Source organism: Oryctolagus cuniculus, chromosome 10 (assembly GCF_051225735.1).
Source record: "Oryctolagus cuniculus isolate XC-2025 breed Fujian yellow rabbit chromosome 10, ASM5122573v1, whole genome shotgun sequence".
NCBI lineage: Eukaryota > Metazoa > Chordata > Mammalia > Lagomorpha > Leporidae > Oryctolagus > Oryctolagus cuniculus.
The window spans coordinates 19493280-19519878 of NC_142876.1; the positions used below are offsets into that span (position 1 = coordinate 19493280).

The 26599-nt window shown below is 51.4% G+C and overlaps 1 protein-coding gene and 1 long non-coding RNA gene across 3 annotated transcripts; both read right to left on the reverse strand.

Moving 5' to 3' along the window:
• Positions 1 to 11601: 11601 nt before the first annotated feature.
• SEC11C (SEC11 homolog C, signal peptidase complex subunit) lies at positions 11602 to 26387 on the reverse strand. 2 transcript variants are annotated; one of them, XM_002713655.6, is made up of 6 exons: positions 26224 to 26387; positions 18318 to 18427; positions 15354 to 15503; positions 13109 to 13228; positions 12368 to 12425; positions 11602 to 11795 (listed from the first exon to the last, which is right to left on the reverse strand). In XM_002713655.6, exons 1-6 carry the CDS (start codon positions 26308 to 26310, stop codon positions 11742 to 11744), a joined length of 579 nt encoding a protein of 192 aa, XP_002713701.1. In that variant the 5' UTR covers positions 26311 to 26387; the 3' UTR covers positions 11602 to 11741. The 2 variants fall into 2 exon arrangements, with proteins under 2 accessions (XP_002713701.1, XP_089161153.1); XM_089305027.1 differs by lacking the exon at positions 18318 to 18427.
• On the reverse strand, positions 22407 to 24806 carry LOC103349390 (uncharacterized). The gene is made up of 3 exons (XR_016213933.1): positions 24306 to 24806; positions 23843 to 23986; positions 22407 to 23319 (listed from the first exon to the last, which is right to left on the reverse strand). It is a non-coding gene; the product is annotated as an uncharacterized LOC103349390 (long non-coding RNA).
• Positions 26388 to 26599: the final 212 nt, after the last annotated feature.

Consider the following 26599-nt stretch of genomic DNA (forward strand, 5'->3'; position numbering starts at 1 on the left):
GGAGGCCAGCGGTGTCAGCGGAGCTTAGCTGTTCCAGGAAATGCTTCCAGAGGAGGGGCAGGGACAGCGCTGAGCTAGGGGGTTTGCTCTTTCAGGCCCTCTTGATATTTGCTCAAAATGGCAGGAAGGACTTGTTTTCTTAGGAACCAGGACTGCCTCCAAGAGACCTGTGGAATGCTCTGAGATAGTTGGAACGAACAGGAAAGCGCATCTCAGACCAGAATCTGGTCTAGGAGAAGCTGGACAAGACCAGACCCTTGAACCCAGCATCTAGAAGCGGCTAAGGGTCTCCAACAGGAACAGTGCTGGCCTCCGGGGTCACACACATACCCAGTATCGTGTTCGCTCTGGAGTGTGATCATCCAGGCTCCCAAAGCTGCTGCTTCCCAAGAACGTTCGTTTCAAAGGAATGCAGTCCCCACAGGCTGGACCTGGAGAGCCAAAACCTAGACTCTGTCGAGAAGACAGAGCATGGATGGGAAGGAAGCAGCTCTGGCAAGAAAACCACCACTCGTGGTTTCCGAGGCCTGGCAGCCGTGAGCTTTAAGAGAGGGAGCCGCTGTCTCACGTGGGCCCCGGCTGGGGCGCTTGCGTTGCTGCTGGCTAAGAGATCTTGAGCTGGAAGTAAAGCAGCCTGTGGTGCTCTTGGAAGTGGGCTGAGTGGGAGACAGCTGAGAAGATGCTGCTGAGGACGCTGGCCGTGGGGGAAGGACCTGGGCTGTCAGGCTGGGAGCTGGTGCCTTGGCTGCTCTTCCGCCGGACCTAGGTTCCCCGACAAGAGGGAGGCCTGCCTGTCCCAGAGTCTGGCAGTCAAGAACATTTCTTTGGTGCTTCTGAACATGGGGAAAGGGCAGAGGGAAGTGGTTTGGCCTCGGTGTCCTGGATTCTGTCTACACTGCAAGTTGGTCCCCAGGTCTCTGGACCAATTTGCAAAACACCTGTGGCCATGGCTACCATGGAATCAGGCCCCTGCTGAAGGGAGAGGGCCTCCCCAAATAGGCCCAGATATGACATAATCGATGTTAAGGACATTAGAAGAGCTTTTATGACTCTGTTCCCCTATTCAAGAAGGTAAAGGAAAACGTTTACCATGCTGAAGACAGAAAAACATATTTTCTGAATGGTCCAGCAGAATATCTAGAGGTGAAAATTAAAATAGCTGAAATAAAAAACACTGAAAAAGACTACTAGTAAGCTACACATTGAGGAGGGAAAGACCAGTAATCTTGAAAACACGGTAATACATATTAACCAAGCAGCCCAAGAAAAGAAGACCAAAAAATAAACAAACATTGCATCGGTGACCTGTGGGACATGTAACATACGTGCAACTGGAGTCGCAGAAAAAAAAAAGAGAGGATACAGAACAAAAAAATCTGAGGAGTCGGCATTGTGGCATAGCATAAGCCATGGCTTGCCACGCCAGCATCCCGTATCAGCACAGTTCAGCTCCCACCTGCTCTTCTTCTAATCCAGCTGCCTATGGATGTGCCTAGGAAAGCAGTGGAAGATGGCCTCAGAGCTTGGACCCCTACAACCATTGTGTAAGACCTGGAGATACTTCCAGGTTCCTGGGTGCAGTCTGGCCCATTGCAGCCACTGGGGAGTGAACCAACAGATGGAAGATCTCTTTCTCTCTGTCTCCCTCGCTGTCATTCTGCTCTCTAAATGTGTAAATAAATCTTTTTTAAAAAAAGAAAAAAATATTGAAAATATAATAGCCAAAGTGGTTCAAATTTGATTAAAATAATAAACCTGGGACTGGCATAACGGGTGAAGCAGCTGCCTGCAATGCTGGCATCCCATATGGGTGCCATTTGGAGTCCTGGATGCTCTACTTCCAATCTAGCTCCCTGCAAATGACCCAAGAAAAGCAGTGTAAGATGGCCCAAGTGCTTGGGCTCCTGCACACATGTGAGACCCAGATGAAGCTTCTCTTGTTGCAGCCATTTGGGGACAGAACCAACCCACAGCTCCAAGAAGCCCAACCAACTCCAACAGAATAAATATAAAAAAAATCTATATCAGGGAACATCTTATTCAGGTTGTTGAACACTAGTATAAACAAAGAAATTTTAAAGCAGAGACAAATGATGCATGAGGTTCAAACAAACAAGGTAAAAATAACAGCAGATTTTATGCTAGGAATTGTGCAAGCTATAAGGTAATGGAGATCCATCTTCAAAAATACTGAAAGAAAATAAAATCGTCAGTCTAGAGTTCTTTATCCAGCAGAAGTAGCTTTCAAGATCAAGGTAAATGGAGACATATTCAGACATATAAAACTGAGTTTTTAAAAAGATTAATTTATTTATTTGAAAGGCAGAATTATGGGGCAGGGAGGGAGGCGCAGAATAAGAGAGAGAGAGAGAGGTAGGTCTTTCATCCGCTGGTTCACTTCTTTCCACATCACCCTCCTTAAAGCCAACAAAGCTGCTTGCCTAGATGGTGCAGTGGTCTGTGAAGGCTTTCCCTTGTCTAACTTCCTTTTCTGTGCCCCAGATCTTTTTGTATTGGTCACTGCTTTGTCCAAAGCCGTCTGGGTCTTCCAGCCTTCGAGGAGCAGCCGAAGCCCTTGCAGTGACCTCGGGGCTGTAATCTGCCTCTGCCTGGATCGCATCTCCTCCTGCTAATCCTCTGGTTCCCTCGGCTTTGGCCACACTGACCTCGCCACTCCTCCTCCTTCCCCTCTGGTTCACCAGAAAATCACCCTTGCTATTCCCGCCGCCTACTTTTCAGAAAGATGTTTCCTGGCCATGAGTTTATTATTATTTTTTTAACATTACAGCTCTCCACAATATTTCCTGTCCTTTAATACTTAACACCTGCTGGTATTCTACATATTTTGCTTAATTTTCCTTTTTTCCCCCTTCAATGATTTCTCTTTCCCTATTGGAAGACAAGTGGCTGAGGGTGGGAAGTTCCTCTCCTTGCTCACTGCCGTATTCCCAGTACATAGACTGTGGACTGGCGCTCAGTGACTGCTCAGTGAATGTCTGTGGAATAAAGAAACAGAACAGTCGAGCTGGGGAAGCACTTAGAGAAACAGTCGGCCCATTTAGCCTGTCCTCCTCCTCGGCTTCCAGGGCAGAGCACCCAGCCTGCTTCCTCATTACAATCGCCTTTTTCTCCATAAGCAGCCTGGACCTCCCACCTCGGCAGATTCTTCGGAAGCAGGGCCCAGGGACCCGCTTTCTTTTCTTCCACTGTCACTTGTGCCCACTTGCTATGTGTTCTCCAGGGGAGCTTGGCAGCGGGAACACCCAAATGCAAAGCCTGAGCCAGGGACTGGAGGCGCCACTCCTGGGTCAGTTCCGATAGTGGTGATCTTGGTAAAACTCTCTGAGAACCCAGAATGGGACGATCTAGCCACTTTGGATTGTTCCCCAAACTCGGATGCCTGCCCACAGCAATGCAAGCTTTGTGTTCATGACAGAGCACCAGTTTGTGAACGTTTGTTCAACAAGACAAGTGCAGCATCGGGTGTGTCTGTGTAGGCAAACAGACCATCGCTGGGATGAGGATGCGGGCAGTCAGGACCACGGCTGTGGGGCGGGATCAGTGCTGCCCAGGAACGCCACGCCGTTCACATCAGCCTTGGGTGACTTCTGCTCTCACACCATGCCATCAGACCCACTCTCCCGGTCCAGCAGTGAGAAGCCAGCGCGTGCCTTCCCCTTTCCACTGGCCCTCGCCGGGCCTCTCCCTCCCTGGGCTTCCGCAAAGCCTCCACTCTGGCTTCCTCCTTCCCCTCTGCACTTCCTGTCCTGTTCCTTTTGTGAACGTCTTCACTCACCCTTTCAACGTCAATGCTACCAGGGTTCTGTCTGCTTCCTTTCTAGATGGTTCTCCTGACTGAACCGAATAGTTTAACCTATAAAAACGTGTTTAGAAAGGAAGACGGCAAAAGTAATTAAACATTAGGCATCCACACCTCCCCGGAAGTTCCTCTAGTCCTTGTAAGGGCCATCTTGTCTAACTGTCCTACCTCCAGGATCTCGGTCTGGGAGAAAGTCGAGAAATAGCAAAGAGATACCCTCCTCAAGAGTGGAGTATGGTAGGTGAGTTCATCGGTGATCTTTGAAAATAAAATTCAGAACCACAGGGAACATTTTCCACGGGACCCAACTTAGTTCACTCAGTTTCGTTTCTTTCTTTTTTTTTTTTTTTTCAAGATTTATTTATTTGAGAGTCAGAGCTACAGAGAAGGAAAGCTTCCATCTGCTGGCTCATTCCCCAGATGGCTGCAAGGCCAGGGCTGGGCCAGGCTGAAGCCAGGAGCCAGGAGTTTCTACCAGGTCTCCCATGTGAATGACAGGGGCCCAAATATGGGGCCATCTTGCACTGCTTTCCCAGGCGCATGAGCAGGGAGCTGGATCAGAAGTGGAGCAGACAGACTTGAACCAGCGTCAGTATGGGATTTTTGGCATCGCAGGTGGCAGCTTTAACAGCTATGCCCCAGCGCCGGCCCTCACTCTGTTTCTTCATGGTCAAGATTACTCCTAAAGCCTTGTAAAGCTGTGGCTGACCTCTCCCCTTCCAACTGTACAGCAAGTAAGAGGAAACCCCTTGTGCACGCTGACTTTCTGCACACTGTAAGGGAGCTCTTTTACAGACACCTGTTTGGGTTAAAGATGTTTCATAGAGGTGTATCCACTTAGCCAGTAGATATCAGAAAGTAGAAAACATAACATTTTACTATAAAAGTGAAAGATGATCTTGTAGTATGTGTTTGCATTTTGTTCCCCACGTTGAGTGAAAAGCCATCTGGCCAGTGTGCAAGGCCTGAAGGAGAGCACAGGGCACAGCTTTGCACTCAGACGGACTGAACGGTCCCATTGTAAGGATGATGGGTTCAATTTGAGAGTGAGTCACCAGGCTCCCTCTGGGTTTTTTTTTTTTTTTTTTTTTTTTTTTTTTTTTTTTTTTTTTTTTTTTTGACAGGCAGAGTGGACAGTGAGAGAGAGAGAGAGAGAAAGGTCTTCCTTTGCCGTTGGTTCACCCTCCAATGGCCGCCGCGGCTGGCGCGCTGCGGCCTGTGCACCACGCTGATCTGATGGCAGGAGCCAGGTACTTATCCTGGTCTCCCATGTGAGTGCAGGGCCCAAGCACTTGGGCCATCCTCCACTGCACTCCCTGGCCACAGCAGAGAGCTGGCCTGGAAGAGGGTCAACCGGGACAGAATCCGGCGCCCCGACCGGGACTAGAACCTGGTGTGCCGGCACCGCAAGGTGGAGGATTAGCCTATTGAGCCGCGGCGCTGGCCTCCCTCTGGGTCTTTAATCCACTTTCGAGTTCCACTCTCTGCTCGCTGAGCTACCACGTAGGAGCTCTAAATGGCAGGCTGATTCTGTTGTGCTCTGTCTCTCCCTTAGTGAGAAGTCAAAGTCAGTCTAGCAGGCTTTACGTCCACTGGGGTTGACACTGAGCGAGGGAGAATGCATAGCCAACCACAGGAGCTTCACCGGCTGCTACGGAGGCTATCAGACATGGCACAGTGAAACAGAAAGATAACAGAGGAAGCGCTTGGATATGACCAGGGCAGGAAGAGACTCAGATGTTTCTATGCAAAAATCAGGGAAGATACCAAAAAAATCAACTTGGTATTTTAATGAAAGGAGCAATTATTCCTCACAGATGGGCTTCAGGAATGACAGTTAGGAAGGAACATGGTGATGGAGAGTCACACGTACTTCCCAAATAGAGATAGTTAATAAAAATCCTGCAGCATGGATGTCCAGTTTATATAGAGAGGCAAAAGCCTGAGAGTGGCCAAGAGCCAGCGTGGAAAGACTAGAAGCCCAAAGCCGCAGGAGGTGTGGCACCTGACTTTGATAGTCCTGAGAGAATGAGGTACCTGCTACATACCTATGAGAGGGGCCAAAATCTGAAATTCTAACACCAAATGCTGGCAAGGATATAGAGCAACAGGAACTCTCGTCCTTTGCTGGTAGGAACACAAAATGGCTTCGCGAGTTACCTGGGGCATCTCCTACAAATCCAGTCAAGCTTTGATATGTATTCCGAATGACTTGAAAACACCTGTCCAGTAAAAACCTACACATGGATATTCGTAGCAGCTTTATTCATAATTCCACACACTGAAGGTGTCCTTGGAGAGGTGAATGGATAAACCATTGGCACATCCAGACGACAGAATATTACTGAGCACTAAGAGGAAATGAGCTCTCAAGACACGAAGACATGGAGAAGCTTAAATGCGTAGTGCTAAGTGGAGGATGCCAGTCTCAGTGGGCTGCATACTGTATGATCATAACTCTATGATGTTCTGGAAAAAGCAAGATTATGGAGACACCAACACATGGTTACCAGGGGTTGAGAGTAGAGACGGACGAGTAGGTGAACACAGAGCATTCAGGCAGTTCAAGCAGCGAAACTACTCTGTATGATACTATAATGGTGCATCCATGTTATGGTGTGTGTGTCAGACCATACATATGGCATACAACACCAGCAGTGAGTGTAGTAACGTGTCAACATATGTTCATTGATAATGCACCACTCCCGTGGGAGGTGTTGGTGACGGGAGGGGCTGTGCATGTGTGAAGTCAGGACATACTCATATATGGGGAGTTTCTCTACTCTCCACTCAATTGTGCTATGAATCTCAAACTCCTCTTAGAAATAAAGTCTATCCAAAAACAGCCCTGTGTGATGGCAGATGCTGAACAGCTGCAGGGAATCAATCAACCTGCAGAGAGCCGGTGGAGAACGAGTGGTGACTGACATAGGAGGAGGCCCAGAAAGAGCTTCCAACAGCAGACCTGGCCTCAGGGAGCCCAGGGAGGAAGAATCCACTCCCGGGCTGGCCCAGGACTACAGCAGAGGCCTGACCCGCTGCTCGCCTACTTCCTCCTAGAGCTTCGTGTGATTAAAAGTGGGGTCTCCAGGGGCAACATCCCTGCCCTGGGGTATGTGTGCAGAACAGTGCAGACAGGCAAATTAGAAGTCCAGAGAAAATATCGGGAGGACTTCATGGCCGAAGATGACAGGGAAGAATGTTCAAGAGGATTGAGAAGCGTTAATGACTTCTCAGTATTCCAACTCCAGTGATCTCGAGGAAGAAACAGAAAAGCTCTGTGTGATTAAATGCAGGCATCCAATCAGCTCTCAAGCTGCCCTGACACTAATTCTGGAGACAAGGAAGCAGTGAGTCGGGGCAGACTACTTCTGTGGTCGGCAAGGCAGGCCTTGAACCACAGTCTGACTCCAAATCCCTCTCTCTACCCCGCCCCCCATGGCTCTCATTTAAAACGGAGGGAACTTGCTGAACCCAGAGAGTGGCAATGATGGCTCTCGTTCAACATTTCAGGATGAGGCTAAACTGATGCTCAGTGCCTGGCAACTGTGTACGATGAGTTTCTCAAGCAGAGACCAGACGACCCAGCAGAGGTTAGCACGAATTTCACTCTGAAATGGAAGCGAGTGCCTCTGGACTTTTCCTGTCATGCAATCCGAAGATGACGTCACGAAGAGGAGACGGGAGGTATGAACAATCCATCATCCTAACCACATTCATTCCCAACAGTTTGTGCAGCTCCCAGCTCTGACGGCACAGTGGTCCCCTCGGGAGTTGTTTAAAAGTGCAGGTGCCCGGGCTTGTTTCTCCTCACCCACAGCTCCTCATTCCTCGCCCACTTGGGAAGGCCAGACTTCCTGCTCTTCACAGCAATGCCCCGTTCATCTGGCTTTGCCGAGAGAGTAACAGGCTCAAGGCTTTAATATTAGTGATTGCAATCTGACTGTGTGTGTACGTGCACATCCTAGAACTGGGTCTATCTACCATGTGCATAACATTAACCCAGGGTCCGAGGGGTTAGGATGCAAGGGCAAGGCCAAGTAACCCCCTGAAAACATTGAGGCTTACTCCATAGTAGAAACTTTCCAGTTCTGATGGAAATCCAAGTTGATATTAAACACAGTATAGCCAACACCACTTAATGTCTTCATAAGCATCCTCATGTACCTCGGCGAGTAAAGAAAGCACCAACAGCAACTAAGAGGTCAAGAGTTCTAATTAGCCACTAGCAAGGTAGCACTGGCTGAGCCACCTTAAGGCTCTCAGGAGTCTGTGTACCTTTACGTCAGAATGCTAGGCACGTTCAGAGAATACCCAAACAGCTTAGCTTTAAAAATAAGACGCTTTACATTGTGCACTTATTTACTTAGCGGGATGGACAGAAAGAGCTTCCACCTGCTGGTTTGCTCCCCAAATGCTCACACTGGCCAGGGCGGGACCAGGCCAAGGTTGGGAGCCAGGAACACAGCACACGTCTCCCACGTGGGTGCTAGGACCCTGTTCACTTGGGCCATCACTGCTGCCTCCTCGCAGGAAGCTGGAATCAGGAGCCAGGCATCAAACCCAGAAACTCTGATGTAGGACGTGGGCATCTTAACTACCTCGTTAAACACTTGCCCCCTCCACGTTAAAACTTCTAGGGCCGGCGCCATGGCTCACTAGGCTAATCCTCAGCCTGCGGCGCCGGCACCCCGGGTTCTAGTCCCGGTCAGGGGGCCGGATTCTGTCCCGGTCGCTCCTCTTCCTGTCCAGCTCACTGCTGTGGCCTAGGAGGGCAGTGGAGGATGGCTCAGGTCCTTGGGCCCTGCACCCCATGGGAGACCAGGAGAAGCACCTGACTCCTGGCTTCAGATCAGCACAGCACGCCTGCCGCAGCGGCCATTGTGGGGTGAACCAACGGAAAAGGAAGACCTTCCTCTCTGTTTCTCTCTCTCACTGTCCACTCTGCCTGTCAAGGAAAAAACAGCTTTTCTAAAACTCATATTAACCAATTATAGAACCCCAGAAAGATGATAAAATAATCAAGTTTTGACCCAACATTCACTATTCTATCTTTTGGGAAAGGAAGAAGAAATGTTTTCCTTAAGCAAACGGTTTATTAAAGGGCACAAGGGAATGGTGTTTCAGAAAGCAGTTTGTAAATATTTCTTTTACTTTGCTGCCTTCATTGGGATGAGGCCCATTATTGTCGCATTAGCCCACTTCAGTAGCGAGAAAGGATTAGAAGGAAGGTGAGCTGCCTCCAAGGAAGCAGCCCTGCTGGTCTTTACCAAGTCAGGAGCCCAAGGGTGGCACAGGTTTCCACGGAAAAGGAAGACACGACTGAGAGTGGGCAGCACTTGCGGCGTGCATACTGTGTAAGCCAGCAGCCGTCCTGTGAATCGCCTACCCACTCCTCGTGCGTGACAGCCCCATTTGTTATGCATAGTTCTCACCTTCCGCGAGAGGCACAGCGAAGTCAGGTAACTTGCTGAGCCCACGTGGGTGGTTAAGTGACTTCTAGAGAGTTTGCATGCGTAGATCTGAATGGGACAAACTTAGAAACATGGGGTCCTGTGTAGTTCTGATTGACAGGGTGTCAACATCACGTTGTGCAGTGTTAGCAAAACTGAACGGCGTGTGTTAAAACACCATGGGCCTGCTTTTTCCTCTGGGCTGGGCACCCCCCAGGAGGAGGTTGGGAATGCAGAGTCCTGGGCCCTGCCCCATCCTCCCCCAAGGTGGGAACTGTGTTTTACAGCAGCCAGGGATTGCAGGCTCCTCTGAGCTGGAGAAGAACCACTCCAGCCTCCAGCAGCAGTCCCTTTTCAATGCCTGCTCAAAGTCTCTCTCTCTCTCTTTTTTTTTTTTTTTTTTTAAAGATTTTATTTATTTGAGAGGTAGAGTTCAGACAGTGAGAGGAAGAGACAGAGAGTCTTCCATCCGCTGGTTCACTCCCCAGATGGCCACAACAGCCAGAGCTGTGCCGACCCGAAGCCATGAGCCAGGAGCTTCTTCCAGGTCTCCCATGCAGGTGCAGGGGCCCAAGGACTTGGGCCATCTTCTACTGCTTTCCCAGGCCAAAGCTGAGAGCTGGATCGGAAGAGGAGCAGCCAGGACTAGAATCAGCTCCCATATGGGATGCTGGTGCCGCAGGCGGAGGATTAACCAAGTGAGCCACAGTGCCAGCCCCTGGAAGTCTTTGCCAGCACTGCCATGGCGCGGTCCCTCTGCTCAGTCACAGGTCTTCCTGAGCTCCATCTGACAAGCAGTAGCTGCTGGCACCCTCTAGCCCCTGATGCTGCTTTATCTTTCTTCATAATCATCGCTAACTGAAATCATGATTTGCCCCTTCTCTCTCCTACTACGCCTGCAGCTCCTTCAAGGGCTGGGCTTTTGTATGCGCAGCACCTAAGACCTTGGCTGGCACAGCGTGCTCGACAGATATTTGAATGAGGGACATGACCTGCAGGAGTGTTGTTACTGGGGGCGGAGGGGAGGGCACTTGCCAGAGTGAGTTTCATGGGTTCTTTTCCTCAGTTCAGGATAGAAATAAAAAGTCTGGAAACAATTTGCAAAGAAGTGGAAACTTTTATTTGATTGGCAAGCAACAGTAAAGCGTCTGGTCTGAGGGGAGACCCAGGGAATGGGACAGTGACTTTCAGGAAGTGCCCGGATTAAGGCATTACCGTCAGTTCACGGGGTCACTCTATGGGGGTGCCCACTGGACAGGGGTTTATATACTGTATGCTGACAGGCTTGGGGCTCATGGAGATAGTGGGGGTCTCTTGGCGACTGCCTGATTCTCCTTAGGGGCTCAGCCCCCTCCCTCCTCTGCTAGCTCTGGGTGGAAGGTTTCGCAGCTAACTTGAGGTTGTGATTTAAAAGCACAAGGTCACACATGCGGCACAAGAAGCTATAGGGGGAAAATGCCAGTTGGTCTGGAAACGGGCTTCCCAGCCACAGCTGGCAGCCTGCTTGGGAGGGACATTCTACCCACATCTGAGGGGCCCACGGCCCCTAGCTACACAGATAACTTAACGGTGGAGATCCCTGGGAAATGCAGAGCGGAGTTTGAAGGAACGAATCTGTCCCTTTTATCCTTTTGTCATTTTTGTAATTAAAAAAAATGCATTTTCATTTTTATTTGAAAAGCAGACAGAAAGAGACCTTTCACCTACTGGTTCACTTCCCAAATGCCCGCAACAGCCAGGGCTGTCAGGCCAAAGCCGAGAGCCCGGAACCCCAGCTGGGCAAGGACCCAGCTATTTGATCCATCACCCTGCCTCCCAGGTGCACACAGGTAGGAAGCTGGATCGGAAGTGGAGTAGCTGGGACTCAAACCCAGGCACTGCGGTACAGGACGCAGGCATCCAAGCTGCTCTTGACAGCTGTGCCAAATGCTGGTCCTGTTTTTGTGAATTTTTTTCCCAAAGGTTTTAATGCTTTGCAAATAATTTAACAAATCATATTAAGACACAGCACAAACACAAAGCAGACGGCAGCCCTTCCCTCCATGAGGCGTTAGGCTTTATTAATTGGTCGGATGACACTTTCATAAGCAAGAAGCCATCTCCTTGGAAGGGTCTGTTTGTTCCCCCTCCGTCTCCCACCTCCCCGAAAAGTCATATTAACGTAAGAATTTAGGTTCTGAAATTCAGACATCGCAACCAGGCCCCGCAGACTGCAGGGTCCCCACTGGCAGGCCAGGCCCCTAACTGGTGCGGTCACAGAGAGGGAGACTGCCAGGAGTGGCCGGGAGAGAGCAGAGTCCAATCAGAGTCCACCAAAGAAAAACAGTGTTACTGATGAATCATTTATTAGAACAAGACAAAAACGTCTCCACACTGTTTCCTTTTATACAGGAGCATTTCAAATATATTAGTTTTTCTCTTTTTCAACACAATTCATCTCAGTCTGGTCCCAGGAACTGTGTCTCATTTTAGGATTCACGTTTCAGTAACACGTATGCACCCATCACGGCCAGAAGGGCGTACTGTAAAGAAAACACAGCGGGAAATCATGTGAGGGCACAAACCAGCGGGCCTATACATGTATTCGGGGCAGTCTGTTCAACACTGGGCTGAGGAGGGGGTCAGAAGATGACCTCTCCTCGGTGCCTGTTCCCCAGATTAGCTGTTCCAGGCCACGTCATGGTCAAAACCTGAAAATGTATCCATGGACACTGACAGACACAGAGAAGCGCGTATTTCCGCGTAGGCTCCCTGCTGTTTTTCAAGTGATGTTTTTCAAAACTAAAAAACCGTTTTTGTTGAATCTGGGAAAGAAGCAATCCTGGTTTATCATACTACTTTTTTTGTATGTTTGCAAATTTCCATAACAAAAAGGCAACACATGTACAGATGCCATTGCAAAACACACTGAGTATGAAAGGTCAAAGCAGCTAGATTAAATGATTTAAGTGCTTACGCTAATTTTTGGTTCACTGCAAAGACTCTGCAGCAACACTAACGGCAGAACACTGGAGGAAGACTGCAGCTCTGCAGCCCCACCAGGAAAAGCACCGACACTTAAAACCCTGACGAACACAGACACACAAATTCCTACCTTGAACTTTGGATAGTCATTCATTATTATGGTGACCATGCCAACATACGGCAAAAACCTAAATTGTGGGAGAAAAACCGAGGAATATAAAAGTTGTTTATGATATGATAGCAAAAATGACATCAACCAGCCTAGGAGGAAACCTTTCAGGGACTGTAAGGACGATATTTACCCTGCCTCTAGTGAAAAACATCAGAGCTAACGGACAGGACGATGACTTTAAGTATGTGCAGGATCTGGGCCACCAAGGTTTTCTGTCTTCACTTGCCTGGAACTCCATCCAGGTCTCCCACGTGGGCAGCAATAACTTCATCACTTACGCCACCGCCGCTGCCTCTCTGGGTCTGCACCAGCAGGAATCAGAGGCAGGATCAGACCCAAGGTCTCTGATCTGCAAGTCCAAATGCCTGCGCCATCACTACTTTAATTCCACAGCGCTTTTCAGATGTAACAAGTCTACTGGGCAGTGAATGCCAATGTGAACCCCATCACTTACACCCAAATGTGAGCGTGTTCCCAAAGCCAGCGTAAAGCAGCCAGCCAGAGAGTAGGCACCTCTGTGGAACCAGCTGGACCCGAGGCGCCATCACTCTGCTTCAGGCTGTGCTTGGTCTTCACAGCACAAACCTCAAGTGCTCACACTCTCCTGTAAGCAGGTCCCAGCATCCCCTACAGCCAGTGCCCCTGCTTGTGCGTACCGCGTTCTGACCCTTCTAGAGGAACCCGAAAGTGCGTCCTCACCCTCTTGCTCTTCCCACCACATCCTTCTTCTCGAGCCAGTTCTGGCCTTCTTTGTACAATCCTCTGTCGTCCACTTCATTATTATCTCCTTTAGTCAGAAATTTGATGTCTCCATTATCTCTGGAAAGCAAAATAAAGTCCCATCAAAAACGACTTCCAGCACAGCGTCGTTAAAAAATTACGTTTCCCTGAAACTTTGTAGTCAGACATAAGCATTTAGAACAGCAAAGGCCTTCCTTTGGTGGAAGACGATTGCATACAGAGAGCCATTCCACTGAATCAGAAATCTAATAACGATTTTGTAGACTTAAAGTCTAAACACTCAGTAACCCTGACAACCAAAGAGCACAGGCAAGCACAAGGCCACTGGCAAGTCAGTGACCACTGCCGGCACAGCACAGCAACTTCTCACCCCGTGCCTCTTGCAATGAAGAAAAAGCTAGTACCTGACTTATTTTTTAACAGCAAAATAACTTTTAGTGCCATTTCCCGGGCAGAATCCATGGGAACAGGCACTGTGGGATTCTCTCGGGAGCAGCCTCGGCATACATCAACGCGGAACTGCGGATAATGAGCTTTCCTGGGCTTACTGAGTCCTCCACCCAAGTCAGAAGAGGTCGGAGACGGAGCCACAACACTCTCTTCGTGGCCTGTGTTGGACTCGGATTACCTCATCCCTTCTAATCCTCGTGGGCCGATTTGTTGGCGTGGATTCTACCCCTCCTCGTGCCCGGTGTGGACTCGGTCCCAGACCAGACTGGAGCCCGGGGCAATGTGGACACAAGTGTGCCCTTAGCTGTCCTCAGACTGACTGCTCCTCGTCAAGCACAGAGTTAATGCGTTAGTTCCTTCACTGCTGAGCAAAATGAATAAAATCCCACTTGCAAGGAAGCAAGAACCACAATGGCGAAAACCCAATGTGGCAGAGACATACAGGGCTAATTTTAAGCATACTAAACTAGCATTCGATGGTCTGGACACGCAGAACACAACAGTGTGGTGGTATGGACTATCAAGAGGGACTTCCGATAAGACAAATGAAAAAATGACCCCTTAGAATGAGATAAAATATAAAGAACTACAAGGATTTGAGGCGGCACCAAAAAGAACAGCTGACTTGCAGCCACAGTTGGAGCGCGAAGCGAGAGGATGAGGGTCCTGCGGCGTCCGGGAACGCACACAAACCACAGCACAGCCTCCTCGTCGCCTCGCTGAACCACCTGTCTTCCTGAGAAGGCTCTTGTAACCCGGCGAGAGTACCGCCACTTTATACTGAGTGTGCTTCTTCCTCGTAAGCCATACAGATGCCAAGTAACCACTGGTGCGGTACCAGCGCTGCCACCCCAACCCAAACTGGACTGCTCCCGTGTTTAGAGGAACACGGAGTGAGTGTCACAGGTATCAGTGTCTTCGGGGAACAATAGAAGCAGTAGGCAGACTAGGAATCCAATACTGCAAACGTGCAAGTGGTTACAGGTCAGTCACACAGCCACTCAGCGCACAGAATGCTGCATTACTTGAAAACACACGTATCTAAACCCTGTGCTCTAACTCACGTCGTGAAATGCTACCCTAAGCTCTCTAAAGGCAAATGAACAAGTGTATAAAATACGAGTCATGTGACGTAAATGAAGAAGTATGTAAAATACAAGTCACGTGACATACTCTCACGGCGACTTTCTGTATTTGAACTCGAAGGCAATGGTTCTGGTTCCGGATTAGGGTCTTGGTAAGTCAGCACAGGCACTTAAGAAACAGGCAAGGCTGGCAGGGGCAGAATTCTCGCAGGATGTTCACCAAGCGCCTTGTGGGAGGGGTTGGGGAAGGAGCTGTCGTCCAGCCAGGGCCACCACTGCTGGTGGCAGGTCCCCGTGGCCCAAGTGACACCCAGAAGGGGCTGAAGTTTTTGCATTTCAGAAAATAATCGTCATATCATATTCGCCCTCTCGCAGTGTGATTTCATTTTGAAGTCTCCTTCCAGTAGGGACTGTTAGAATATGTGCCACCTTACCTGTGCGCCACGATTTAAGTTTCTGAAGTGCTTTCCTAAACAGGAGTTCACGGGTTACGTGATCACCCTGCGATTCACTGCGTGTGCTGTATCACTCCCGTCATGGGGAAGGGCTGTGTCCCTGGTGCGGAGCCGCCTGGTTAGTGAATGGAACACATCTAGTGCTTTGCCCACTCTGCAACCATCTACCAAGAATGTACAAGACAAACCCAGAAAGAAGTAAAGCCTCTTTACTTTTCGTGAACTTTGATTACTCTGTGAACTATTGGAATGTCTCGTCCTTCCACTTTAAAAACAACGATTTCCCCAGCTCTGATCGGGTCTTCTCGGAAATTTGTGAGGAACAGGAGGTCTCCCCTGTGAAAGGCTGGCTCCATGCTGCCACTAGAAAGAAACACAAAGTCCACATCAGCGATGCCCGTGTGCCCAGGGTGATAAAACAAACAGCAGTCAGCGCTAACTCATCAACAGGCAAGGAGGCCCAGGACCATAACGCAGGCCACAGTGTTTCCCTCTGATGGCTCCCCGTGATGACATATTCTCTGCTTGGATCTACGTAGGACAAGGGCACGAGCAGGCCCATCTGCAGCTTTTATTAGGTAGAAAAAGAGCCAAGAGTAACGTGGACTCTGAAGTAAAAGCTGCCACTTTTCGGCCTTCCTACGTCTGTAACCACACAGCTCTGCTCATTCAGAACCGCAGGCTCTAGCCGCTGGACAGTTTGTTGTTTTTTGTTTTTGTTTTTTTTTTTTTTAATTTATTTGACAGAGTTATAGACAGAGAGAGAGAGAGAGACAGAGAGAAAGGTCTTCCTTCCATTGGTTCACCCCCCAAATGGCCGCTACGGCTGGTGCTGCGCTGATCCGAAGCCAGGAGCCAGGTGCCTCCTCCTGGTCTCCCATGTGGGTGCAGGGCCCAAGGACTTGGGCCATCCTCCACTGCCCTCCAGGCCACAGCATAGAGCTGGACTGGAAGAGGAGCAGCCGGGACTAGAACCGGTGCCCTTATGGGATGCTGGCGCTGCAGGCGGAGGATTAACCAAGTGAGCCGCCGCGCCGGCCCTTGCTGGGCAGTCCTTGAGGGCAGCTCTTTCACTCTGCAGCAGCTCCTCGGCCCTCAGGGTGCTGCTGCTGTTCAGGGAATGAGAAGCCAACCAATACACCAGGGAGCAGGACGTGCCCTGAAGCCAAGCTCAGGGGTGGGGCCAAATGTGAACCCCATCTTTGGCCTCCTGCTGCATCATTCTACAGAAGCCCAATTCTAACAACTGCTGGCGGGTTTGACTTGGAGGAGGATAAATAGTCCCACACGAGGTCGGTTTAAACCCATGCGTCATCTTCAGTGGGTTCCAAGTCAGCTGCAATCTACTGGAAGCTGAAATGGAAGAGAACCGGATTCCACTGCATATGCTCGTGCTGTGTCTTCATGAGGGAGCAGACCGTGAGAGCTGGGAATCGGCTTTCTAGGGCTGTGCAGCCGGGATGAGCGGGCGGGCGGGCCCTGCTGAGTGGGCAGAGGACCGTGTGGAGCTTGAGAGGACAATGCGGTCTCCCTTCACACCCAGCATGGCCCCTGCACACCTCCCAGCAGACGCCGGAGGCCGCAAGGAGATATGCAGGGCCACCAGGGACCTGCTGCAGGGGCTTTGTTCATGTGACACCAGTGCCACTAAGTATGGCAGCAGATCCAGCATTCAGGATCTGAGGAAGAAAGGGAGAGAGAAGAGCAAGGAAAAAGCCAACCAAGTACAAAGCAGCCGGGGGTAGGGTGGGGTTTATGCCATTTACCCCCGTCCCAGGGCACGCTGTTTGCTCGCAAGGGGACAGCACTGCAGAGGTGGGAAGAGCCCACTGCAGGCTGGCATCAGGGTCGCCACCACGGCTCAGCAGGAAGGCAGTTCCTCCACGTGTTTCACACACACCAAGTCATCTTCGCCTCCCCCACCGGGCCGCAAGTCTCGGCAGAATGTCACTCACTGCCTTAGGCTGACAACCAAACTGCCCCAGAGCCATCATGGATACCGTAAGCAGAGTCCCTGGGGGCTACAGCCTCAGTCACTCTGTGTGTGGGTGCGCGCGATTAGAGGGCGGCCAGAGGGCACTCGGCCAGCGGTCACTGTGAGATGCCCGTGACATGACCCACCGAGCCCAGAACTCCTTATCTGTCCAGAGGGCCCGTCCACACTTGAAAGTTTTCATTCCTTTTTGTTTTAAAAAAGAAAGCCTAAAAATTCTTCCTTCAAATGGAAAGTTAGGAGAAAGTACACACAGAACCACATAAAATGCATAAAATGGAAGCAAGGCTAAGGTGCCCAGAGTCCATTAGCTCGGCCCCAGCTCCCTCCTAATCGGTTCTGGGGCACAGCGTGAACACTGGTGAATCGGAGGCCCCTCCGCTCTGCTGAGAGCTGTGCTGCCCTCGGCCTTCTGCGCTTGGGGAAGCTCCCGGCTCTACAAGCGTGGCCCTGGGCCACTCACGCTGGGTGGCCTGGACGAGTGTGTGCCATGACTGTAGCCAGGACAGGGCAGCAGGGCCCACAGGAAGGAAAGGGCACTGGATCAGGAGCCAGGAGCCCCACGTTCTGGCCTAAGCTGCACTGGTCAGCCGTGGCTCTGTCCACCAGCCTGTGACAGCCCTCCACGCCACCCGTACGACAAGGGATTCCAGCCCCGCCAACCCTAAGAGTCAGTGACCTGTGACACACTGGACAGAGAGCATCTTGAAGCACCTGCTGGCTCTCAAACATGGCCATTTGCTTTCACACTGACTGTGAAGCCTTTCTCCTTGGATGAAGTTAACCACAATATGCATTTTCTAAAGTAAACTGCACTCTTCGGATGGTCAAGACCAAAGCAGCCACTCACAGCCGCTCCAGAACTACCAGGCACAGTGCCAGGCACAGTGCCAGGCACTGAGGGTCACTCCCTGCCTAACTGTTCAAAGAAAACCAATGACTAATTCTTAATTCGGTTACATTTAGAGACCAACTTGTACACAAACAGCGCATGAACACCTTTTACGAAGTTGTGGGTTCAAGTGGATTAAATGCACTGGCATTCATTAGTAAGAGCAAAGCTCTAAACTGTCCCCAGGTAAAGAAGCAGCTAACAGTTCACGCCATTCAAATCCAGGTCCTCGCTCAGGGCCAGTCTGCTCCGCGACCCCAGGGCAGCAGGGTGTGAGGCACGAAGGACCTACCTCAGCACCACCACGATGGGGCTCTCGCTGCCGGTGAGGACGATCAAGCCTTTCCAGATCATGAGTGCGGAAGACACGATCATGGCAAAGTTTAAGACCTGGTAATAGAGCTGCAACGAGAAAGGCCAGACCCGCGTGAGCACCAGCGGCAGACCATTCACCAGCCAGCGCAGAAGAAGCACTCGTGAAGTCAGACAAGCGTGGGGCCTGAAACTAATTCACACAAGGAAGACTTGGGTAGAACTTAAACTCTGATCCATGGCATAAGCTATCCAGTGCCTTCCAATTTACACACTTATCTACGGAACAAGCCTTCTAATAATACTTCAAGACTAATCCATGGGGCCCACTTTACTACAGTCCCAAGGCAGCCCCACTAAATGCTCTGGGATTCCCCAGGACCTTAACCCCTAAAGGGTTCCGAGGGCACTCAGCTTCCACCACCAGAGCCGCCTGCTCTAGATCAGACGCCGACGCAGCTCCACGCAGACAGCAGCTGTCCAACCCTGGGGGCCGGGCACATGTCGTGCGGGTGCACCTGCAACTCTCCTCTACCCCCAAGGCCTCAAACAGAAACCTGCAAGGACTTAGCTATGAATCATTCTGCTTCTGAAAATTACATTTTACCATTGAACACAAACTTTATAGAGATCTGAGCGTTTACACTGTCTGTGATTTGAAAGGTAAACAAATACCCGGTTAAGAACACAGGCAGGAAGTGAAAGTGTCTGGCATGGTGGTTAGGGAGCCAGCTGGGATGCCCACATCCCACACAGCAGTGCCTAGGTCCACGTCCCAACTCCATTCCTGACTCCAGCTCCCTGCTGGTGCCTACCGAGGGAGGCTCAGTGGCTGCGTCCCTGCCACCTATGGGCAGCCCCAGGTTGGAGTCCTCCATGTCCTGCAGGAAGCCTCCTGACTTGGGGCAGCTCAATCTTCCCCTTCACAACTCCTGTGCTGTCAAGTGATTGGCAGAGCCATGGGGCTGGTCCCTCCACCCCTCCGTCTCTATTCCTGGTCCTGCTCATCTCCGGTGACCCCCTCCCCTCCCCCTGGATCAGCCACTCCCAGCAACATGCCCTAGCAAGGAGAATTCTGACCCAACATCTCTAATCCAAGTTCCCCTCTCCCCTGGCCGCATACACCTGTTCTGGCGCTGGTCTCGCCGAGGCGTTAGGACTCTGCCCTTTCCAGATGGCCACCCTCACTTCTGTCTTGCCATCCTTGGATTGCAGTATGTGGAGCCACTCACGGACAGTATCCAACCCTCCCCCAGGCCAGGCAGCCCTCACCCCAGGAACGTCTCTTGACCCCTCCAGGGGGCAAACCTCCAGACCTCTGCTGGGGGGAAGACATCCGAGTGGAGAGGGCGGACAGCCAGGCTCTCCTGCTTCTCAGCTCCTCCGTGCACTCTAACGCAGGTTGGCCCTACCCCGCTTCACGGCGACACCTGCCCTGCCGAGCCTCGGGTGTCTGCAGTGGAGTCATCCTTAGCTCCACCACCCGCCCCTTGGGGTTCCGGCTTTCTCAGGTTCTCCCATCTCTAGCTTCTAGCACTGTGCTGATCTTTCCTTCCCTGGACTCCTTATCTTGGAGTAACTGATGTCCCTTCCAATCTCCTTGCTGTAGTTTCAGTGACGTTTCAGAGGAAGACAAATGCCACAGGGGAGACCCTGCCCGAGTTACCTCCCAGCTTACCAGAGCATCTGGAATGAGCCTGGAACCTGGACCAGACCACATGGCTTTGAACAGCAGCGTTTTCTTCAAATACCCCCAATTTAATTTTAACTGAGAATATGGGGGTGTGGACTCTTTCTGAGGACAAGATACAGTTTGAAATGCAGATTCGAACACAGTTTAAAATACAGCAAGATAGGGGCCGGCACTGTGGCATAGCGGGCTAAGCTGCTGCCTGCAGTGCCGGCATCCCATATGGGCACCTGTTCGAGTCCTGGCTGCTGCACTTCTGATCCAGCTCCCTGCTAATGCTCCTGGGAAAGCAGTGGAAGATGGCCCAAATCCTTGAGCTCCTGCACACTCCCGGGAGACCTGCAAGAAGCTTCTGTCTCCTGGCTTCGGCCTGGCCTAGCCCTGGCTGTTGCAGCCACTTGGGGAGTGAACCACAGTGTTAAGATCTCTCTCTCCTCCCTCCACCCCTGTGTAACTCTTTCAAATAAATAAAAAAAATTTTTTAAAAAGTACAGCAAGACAGTTTTTAAAGCGCATGAGGCCTGGGGCCGGCGCTGTGGCGTAGCAGGTAAACCCGCCGCCTGCAGTGCCAGCATCCCTTATAGGCACCGGTTCAAGTCCCAGCTGCTCCATTTCCAATCCAGCTCTCTGCTATGGCCTGGGAAAGCAGTGGAAGATGGCCCAAGTCCTTGGGTCCCTGCACCCAAGTGGGAGATTCAGAGCAAACTCCTGGCTCCTGGCTTTAGATCGGTATAACTCCGGCCATTCCGGCCATCTGGGGAGTGAACCAGCAGATGGAAGACCTCTCTCTCCCTTTCTGCCTTGGTCTCTAACTCTGCCTTTCAAGTAAATAAATCTTTTTTAAAAAATGCATGAGGCCTGGAGAAGCGCAGTTAGACAGTAAGCCCTCATAGGGACGTGCACTGTGGCTTTAAGTTCTGACTTGGAGTGTGCAGACAGTCTCTCATGGCAGTGGCTCTGTAATGTCAGCATACCGTAAGGAGAACTGCATTTCCAACCTGTCCCCAGGTGCTGCTGCAGCTGCAGGTCTTGGACCACAGCTGGGGTGGCCCTGCCCTGCCCTGCCTCTGGGAAAAGGACTGACAGCTCATGGGAGGGGCCGGGAGGAGCCGGGAGCACCCTCAGCAGCAGCCCCGGGACTCTGCTGCACTGCCAGCTGAACCACTGCCCTCTCTCTCCTTCCATCAGGCTCAGCCCCGCCCAGTTCTCTCTTCTCTCCTCTCCTCTTCTCTTCTCCACAGCAAAGCCCCTCAGAACACTTCCACCCAGGGAGAAGTCTTGGAAGCCACTCTCTGCCACCTTCTGTGCTTTCTGCCCGTTCCGGCTCCTTTACCTGCACTGCTACCATCATGCCGCTGCTCCCCATGCTGACGGCCCCAACTGCCTGCCAGACCTTTCAACTTGGGTGTCTTTTTTTTTTAATTTATTTGAAAGCCAGAGTTAGAGAGAAAGCGCTAGCTCTTCCATCCGCTGGTTCACTCCCCAAATGGCTACAACAGCCAGGGCTGGACCAGGCTGAAGCCAGGAGCTTCAGGTCTCCCACGTGGGTGCAGGGGCCCAAAGACTTGGCCCATCTGTTGCTGCTTTCCCAGTTGCATTAGCAGGGAGCTGGATTCCAAGTGGAGCAGACAGTGAAGCAGGCACTACTGGGATGCCGGCTTAACCTGTTAGGCCACACCAGTCCCCACCTGGATGTTTTTAAAAGAAACTCCACCCGAGGGTGTCAAAGCTGAACTTAACTTCTCCAAACAGCTTTCCGAGATGGTGATGCCTATCTCAGCCAGCTCTCTGTAGCCACCCCCTACCCACCCGTCCCACAAACGCTACCTTCGAGACATTTCTGGGGTCTCTTTCTTCTGGCTGTTCCCACTGCCACCAGTCTCATTCACTTACAGAGCCCATCCGGGCCCCACAGGAGCCTCTGCCGGATCTCCTGATGTCCACACTCAGTCCTCGTTTGCACACTCCCTCCGCTCCTGTCCATGCCCCTCTTACAGCCCTTCAATTGCACTCCACTGCTCTGAGAATGGAGACAGCCTCAGTACGGCCTTCAAGGCACTGTGACTCCCCGGCCGAGGCACGGGCGGCTTCCGGACGTACCTCCGGCAGCACCTGTCCTTTCCGCTCCCGGGCCCCCACCCCAACCCAGCCACTGCCTCTGCCCACAGGGCTCCCTGCCCAGAGCCCTCGATGTACCAACTACTCACGCGCCTCTGGGAATCACTTTCTTGACTTGCTAGCCCTGATGACAGCACTTTGTATAAGAAAGGGCCAGACAGGAGCTGTTTTTGTGTTACCACATTGTGTGTGCTGAAACCATGGAACGCTGCCCTGATGGTGGCAACGAGGCTACAGACAACACGTGAGAATGAGCAAAGCTGTGTTCTGACAAAACTTTATTTGTAAAAACAGGCAGCGCACTGCAGTTTGCCAACCGTCGCGGCAGGCCAGCCTGGGCCCTCCTGTTCTGTGCTCTGACTGCGTCCCGCACCTGCTCGGAGCAGCCATCGCCATCATGATTTTGCCTATAATTACTTAACATGTCTTTCACACCAGACTGTAAGCTCCACCAAGGCGGGCGTCATTTTGACCTTGTTCACAGACCATCCCCCAACACAGGTCTGGCAAAAAGTGAGTGGAATAAATAGTGTAAAATAAATAGCTTTAATACATGGTGAGGGGAAACAAACTAGCAGTTAAAGAAAAAAAGGAAAACCCTAAAATCTCCCCTCCCCCAAGAGGTCAAAGCTTAAAAGGATAATTTCCCAAGTACAAGTAACAGTCCAGCCTCCCTCCTCCCATCCTTTTCCACCAGGAGGTCTGAAGCTTTGTGTTTTCATGCTAATCCTCAAATGTACACTGTGGCCGGGCCGTTAGTATCAGATTTTCTTCTTGGTTCAATACTCTACTTCTAGAGAGTCAGTCTAAAATAAAGGCAAATGGGGGATCATGGCCCAGAGATCTTTTCTCACAATGCTAATCCTAATAACATGGAAATGCAAATAAATGAGTGGCACTGGCGAGCTGATTGAGCTGGGGCGGAGAAATGGCCGATGACTCCACCATTTAAGACAACTCAGAAAGAACTTGCATGACATGAGCACACACTTGAACAATGTTGATGGAAAATGGAAGCTGCGTAGGCTCTCAGCAAACTACACGACTACAAGGAGGCGCCCAAGACGCTGAGAGGCCATCTTAGGAAGCTGGGAGTGTGGTCACTGAATTCTCTTCTTTAAGCTATTCTCCACTCTTTAAAATTCCAATGGTGAACATGGATTAATTCCAAAATCTAGGAGAAAGAAAGCATTTAAAGGAAGTGAAATGAGACAGACTATCACACAGCTATTAACATAACCATTGTACAGAGTGTGACACACCCAAGAACACGGTCTGATCTGAAAGGCAGGACAAACCATGAAAGCTGTCCCTTGCTAATATGACAACTTCGTGAAAATAAATAATGTCAGGCAATTATAAGGGATACAACTGAAAGTGGGGACATTAAAAGTGAATTAAAACAACAGTTAAGGTATTTTGGTAAAGTAAAAACAGAACAGTAAATATAATTCAATATTGAAGCTACATACCATTTTGTAACTACTTGGTTACTGTGTCAATAACAGTTATTGAAATTCTCATTATACTGCCAGAAGAAAAGGGGAAATAAATAAATCTGTTTACTCCCAAGTGGATGAATGAGAGGGCGGGGCTGTAGCATGTCGTGCTGTTGCTCCTAAAGCAAACCCAGCTTTGCAAGCGCCAGCGGCGGAAAGCAGATGCTCACTGCAGTCCACGTGCAAAAACTCCCCCACCTGCTCGGCTTGTTTCCTTATGAATCACAGATCTGATCAGGAAAGTGCCGGGGAAGCCTGCCACTGTGAGACAGTCTTCAAACCAGAGGGCTCCGCTCAATAACAGCAAGTGATACTGAAACCACAGATGGCACTTCCAACACCCTTATTAAATAAAAAAAAAGTTACTCAAAGATGGAAACAGACTGCTGGAGAGAGAGAGCTTCCAACTGCTGGTTCACTCCCTAAACGGCCACAACACCCAAAGCCAGGAAGCTGGAACTTAATCTGGGTCTTCGACCTGGGTGGCAGGGGCCCAAGAACTAGAGCCATCCCCTGCCGCCTCCCAGGGTCCGCAGTAGCAAAAGCTGGAATTGGGCGCAGAGCCAGGACTTGAACCCAAGCCCTCCGATGTGGGTGTGGCGTCTCAGCACTGCACCAAACACCTGCCCCCTAATGCCCACCCCTTAAGGCACCTGCTAACCTTGGCATTGGCTTGAAATCATGGAATCTAGAAACGTGGCTGTGATTGAACTCCCGAAAGCTGAACTTGTCACTGAGGCTTTGTTGTTGGCCCTCCTTGCCTACCTAGCAACTTTGAACACTCAGCACTTAAAGCCCTAGCACAGCAGAGGAAGTCCACACTTGGGGACTGTCCACCAAAGAAGAAATCGCCAGTGTCGGTAGGAGTTTTGAAAAAACGTCTCAGACCAGATATTCTGGCTGACAGAGCTGCAGCGAGCGCCAGTAGCTGTGTTTCTTCCTCTCTCGCTCCCTGCAGAAACAAAGAGCCCTTGTTCTGCGCGCAGCTCTTGCCTCAGTCACCAGCAGGCAGGGGCAGAGGAGGAGGGAGGTCTTCTGGGACTGGTGGAGCCTGCAAGGCTGTCAGGGTGTCAGAGGAGACCACTTAGGAGGGAAAAAGAAAAAGAAGCAATAGGACAAAGCTTAAAAAAAAAAAAAAAAAAAAAAAAAAAAAAAAAAAAAAACAGTATCAAGCAGCAGTGGACTTGAACTGCTGGATTTTAATTAGAAGACTATCAAACAGGCAAGGCAGCCAGCTCCCGTCAGGCCTTATTAAGGAGAGCAGGAACACACAGACCTTGCAAAGGGCAGGCTGGCTTAGGGATCCGTACATTCACCCAAAAGCCTTCTCTGATGCTCTGTAATTGTAACTCAATTAGAGAGTGAGTAATGCATACCAGTTTTAGAGGCTTGTCAGAAACCTCCCCTCTCCGTCTAGATCTTTAAATAAAGCTCTGTTTCCTGGGGGCGCTCCATGGGGACAGCGTCCCTGCTCAGCACCTGGGCTGTCGGCTTCTCAGACGTGACGTGCTCTGCCACTGTAACCGCAGAAACTCACAGGACCTCTTCAGTGGTGCACACCTGGCCAACCGGGTCCTCGGCGTAGCTCATGAAATCCAAGTCCCCAAACTCGCTCACCCCACTGCAGCAGTCAGGGGGAAAAGACAGACCCATGCCCAAAGAGCAACTTGTGTCCTGTGGTGGGCATCGCCCCGTACCCAACAGAATGGAACGAATGGAACTGGATGCCGCTGACTCAAGAAACAAGTGCCAGTTTCAAAGTCCCATGATAAAGTCTCATTTTTCTCAGCACAGTTCCTTCTGTGCTGTAACAGTGGTGTTAGCAGCCATCACGATATGGGCGCCCTGTAGGTTCCCCCAATTCTCTCTCTAGAAGCTTAAGCAATCATATTTTCCCTGCGTGGGGCAGCGTCCTTCCCAGTCCTACACAGTCTTGCCGTGTAGTCAAGAGATAAGGATCGCACGCTGTAACAGGTGCAGTAACAGGCTGAGCGCGCCGGAGGGAGGTTTTCCTCCAAGGCGCTCTCAGGGCTGAGAAGTCGATCCAGCTGCCCAGGAAAGAGCCCAGGGAGCCCTCTCGGAACACCGGTTCGGTCCAGGACGCCGAGCGCCGCCGGTGCGCTCTCCAGGCACAGCGAGCACTAAGCAAGGACGCACGGCCGGGAAAGAAACTGCTGGGCAGCTCCCACGATCACAAAGTTCTTCCCCCGCCCGCCACTTCCACCCGCGCGCGGCCAGGCCTCTGCGGCCCCACCGGGAAATCTGCTCGCTCTCCACCGAGCGGCCCTTCAAACGCGCGCCGACAGCTGTCACTCACGCCCGGCTCATCTCTCCTCGCTCTCAACCATGTTTGACATCCATTGCTCCCCGTCCTGGCCAACGTCCCTCAGGTGGGCTGTTGTTGGTGCAAGAAAGCACACGCATATGCCCACACGTGGGTCCGGGAGGACCTGAACCCAGGGCCTTCGAGAGCCCAGCGCGGGAGCTGCGGGCCGCCGCCCGACCGCAATCGCCGGAGCCCTACCCCGGGAGTTCGGACTGCAGGCAGCGACCGCGCCGCCCACCCAGGACCCCGTTACCTGGCGCTTGTTCATCTTTCTCAGGTCCCCGAAGATGTCCAGGCCGGACGCCGGCAGATGCGCCGCCACGCCGCCCGCGCGGCCCATGGCGGAGGTCTCTGGGGGCCGCGGCGGCCCGCCGGCTCCGGGAGTCTCCGACAGCTGCGGAGCACCGGCTCGGTCCCGCCTACCCGTCCCGCGGCCTCGCGGGCCACGTGACGGGAGACTCGCTCGGGCTTCTGGGAGTGGTAGTCACGCGAGTCTAGGCCATCCTCGGGTCTGGGAAGAACCGGGAAGAAGAAAACTACCAGTCCCAGAATGCTACGGGCCGAGAGACTCGGCCAGTGAAGACCCGGGGCTCCTAGGGAGGGCAACCGCGGGGCTCCAGAGTCCTTTC

What these genes read in the sequence shown, in the direction of transcription:
- SEC11C (XM_002713655.6), bottom strand. Translation starts at nt 26,310, where the DNA reads ATGGGCCGCGCGGGCGGCGTGGCGGCGCATCTGCCGGCGTCCGGCCTG. An exon ending in GAAAGATGAACAAGCGCCAG is followed by an intron (nt 18,428 to 26,223) that starts GTAACGGGGTCC and finishes TTCTCGTTGCAG; the next exon opens with CTCTATTACCAGGTCTTAAA. An exon ending in GTGGTGGGAAGAGCAAGAGG is followed by an intron (nt 12,426 to 13,108) that starts GTGAGGACGCAC and finishes CCCACAATTTAG; the next exon opens with GTTTTTGCCGTATGTTGGCA.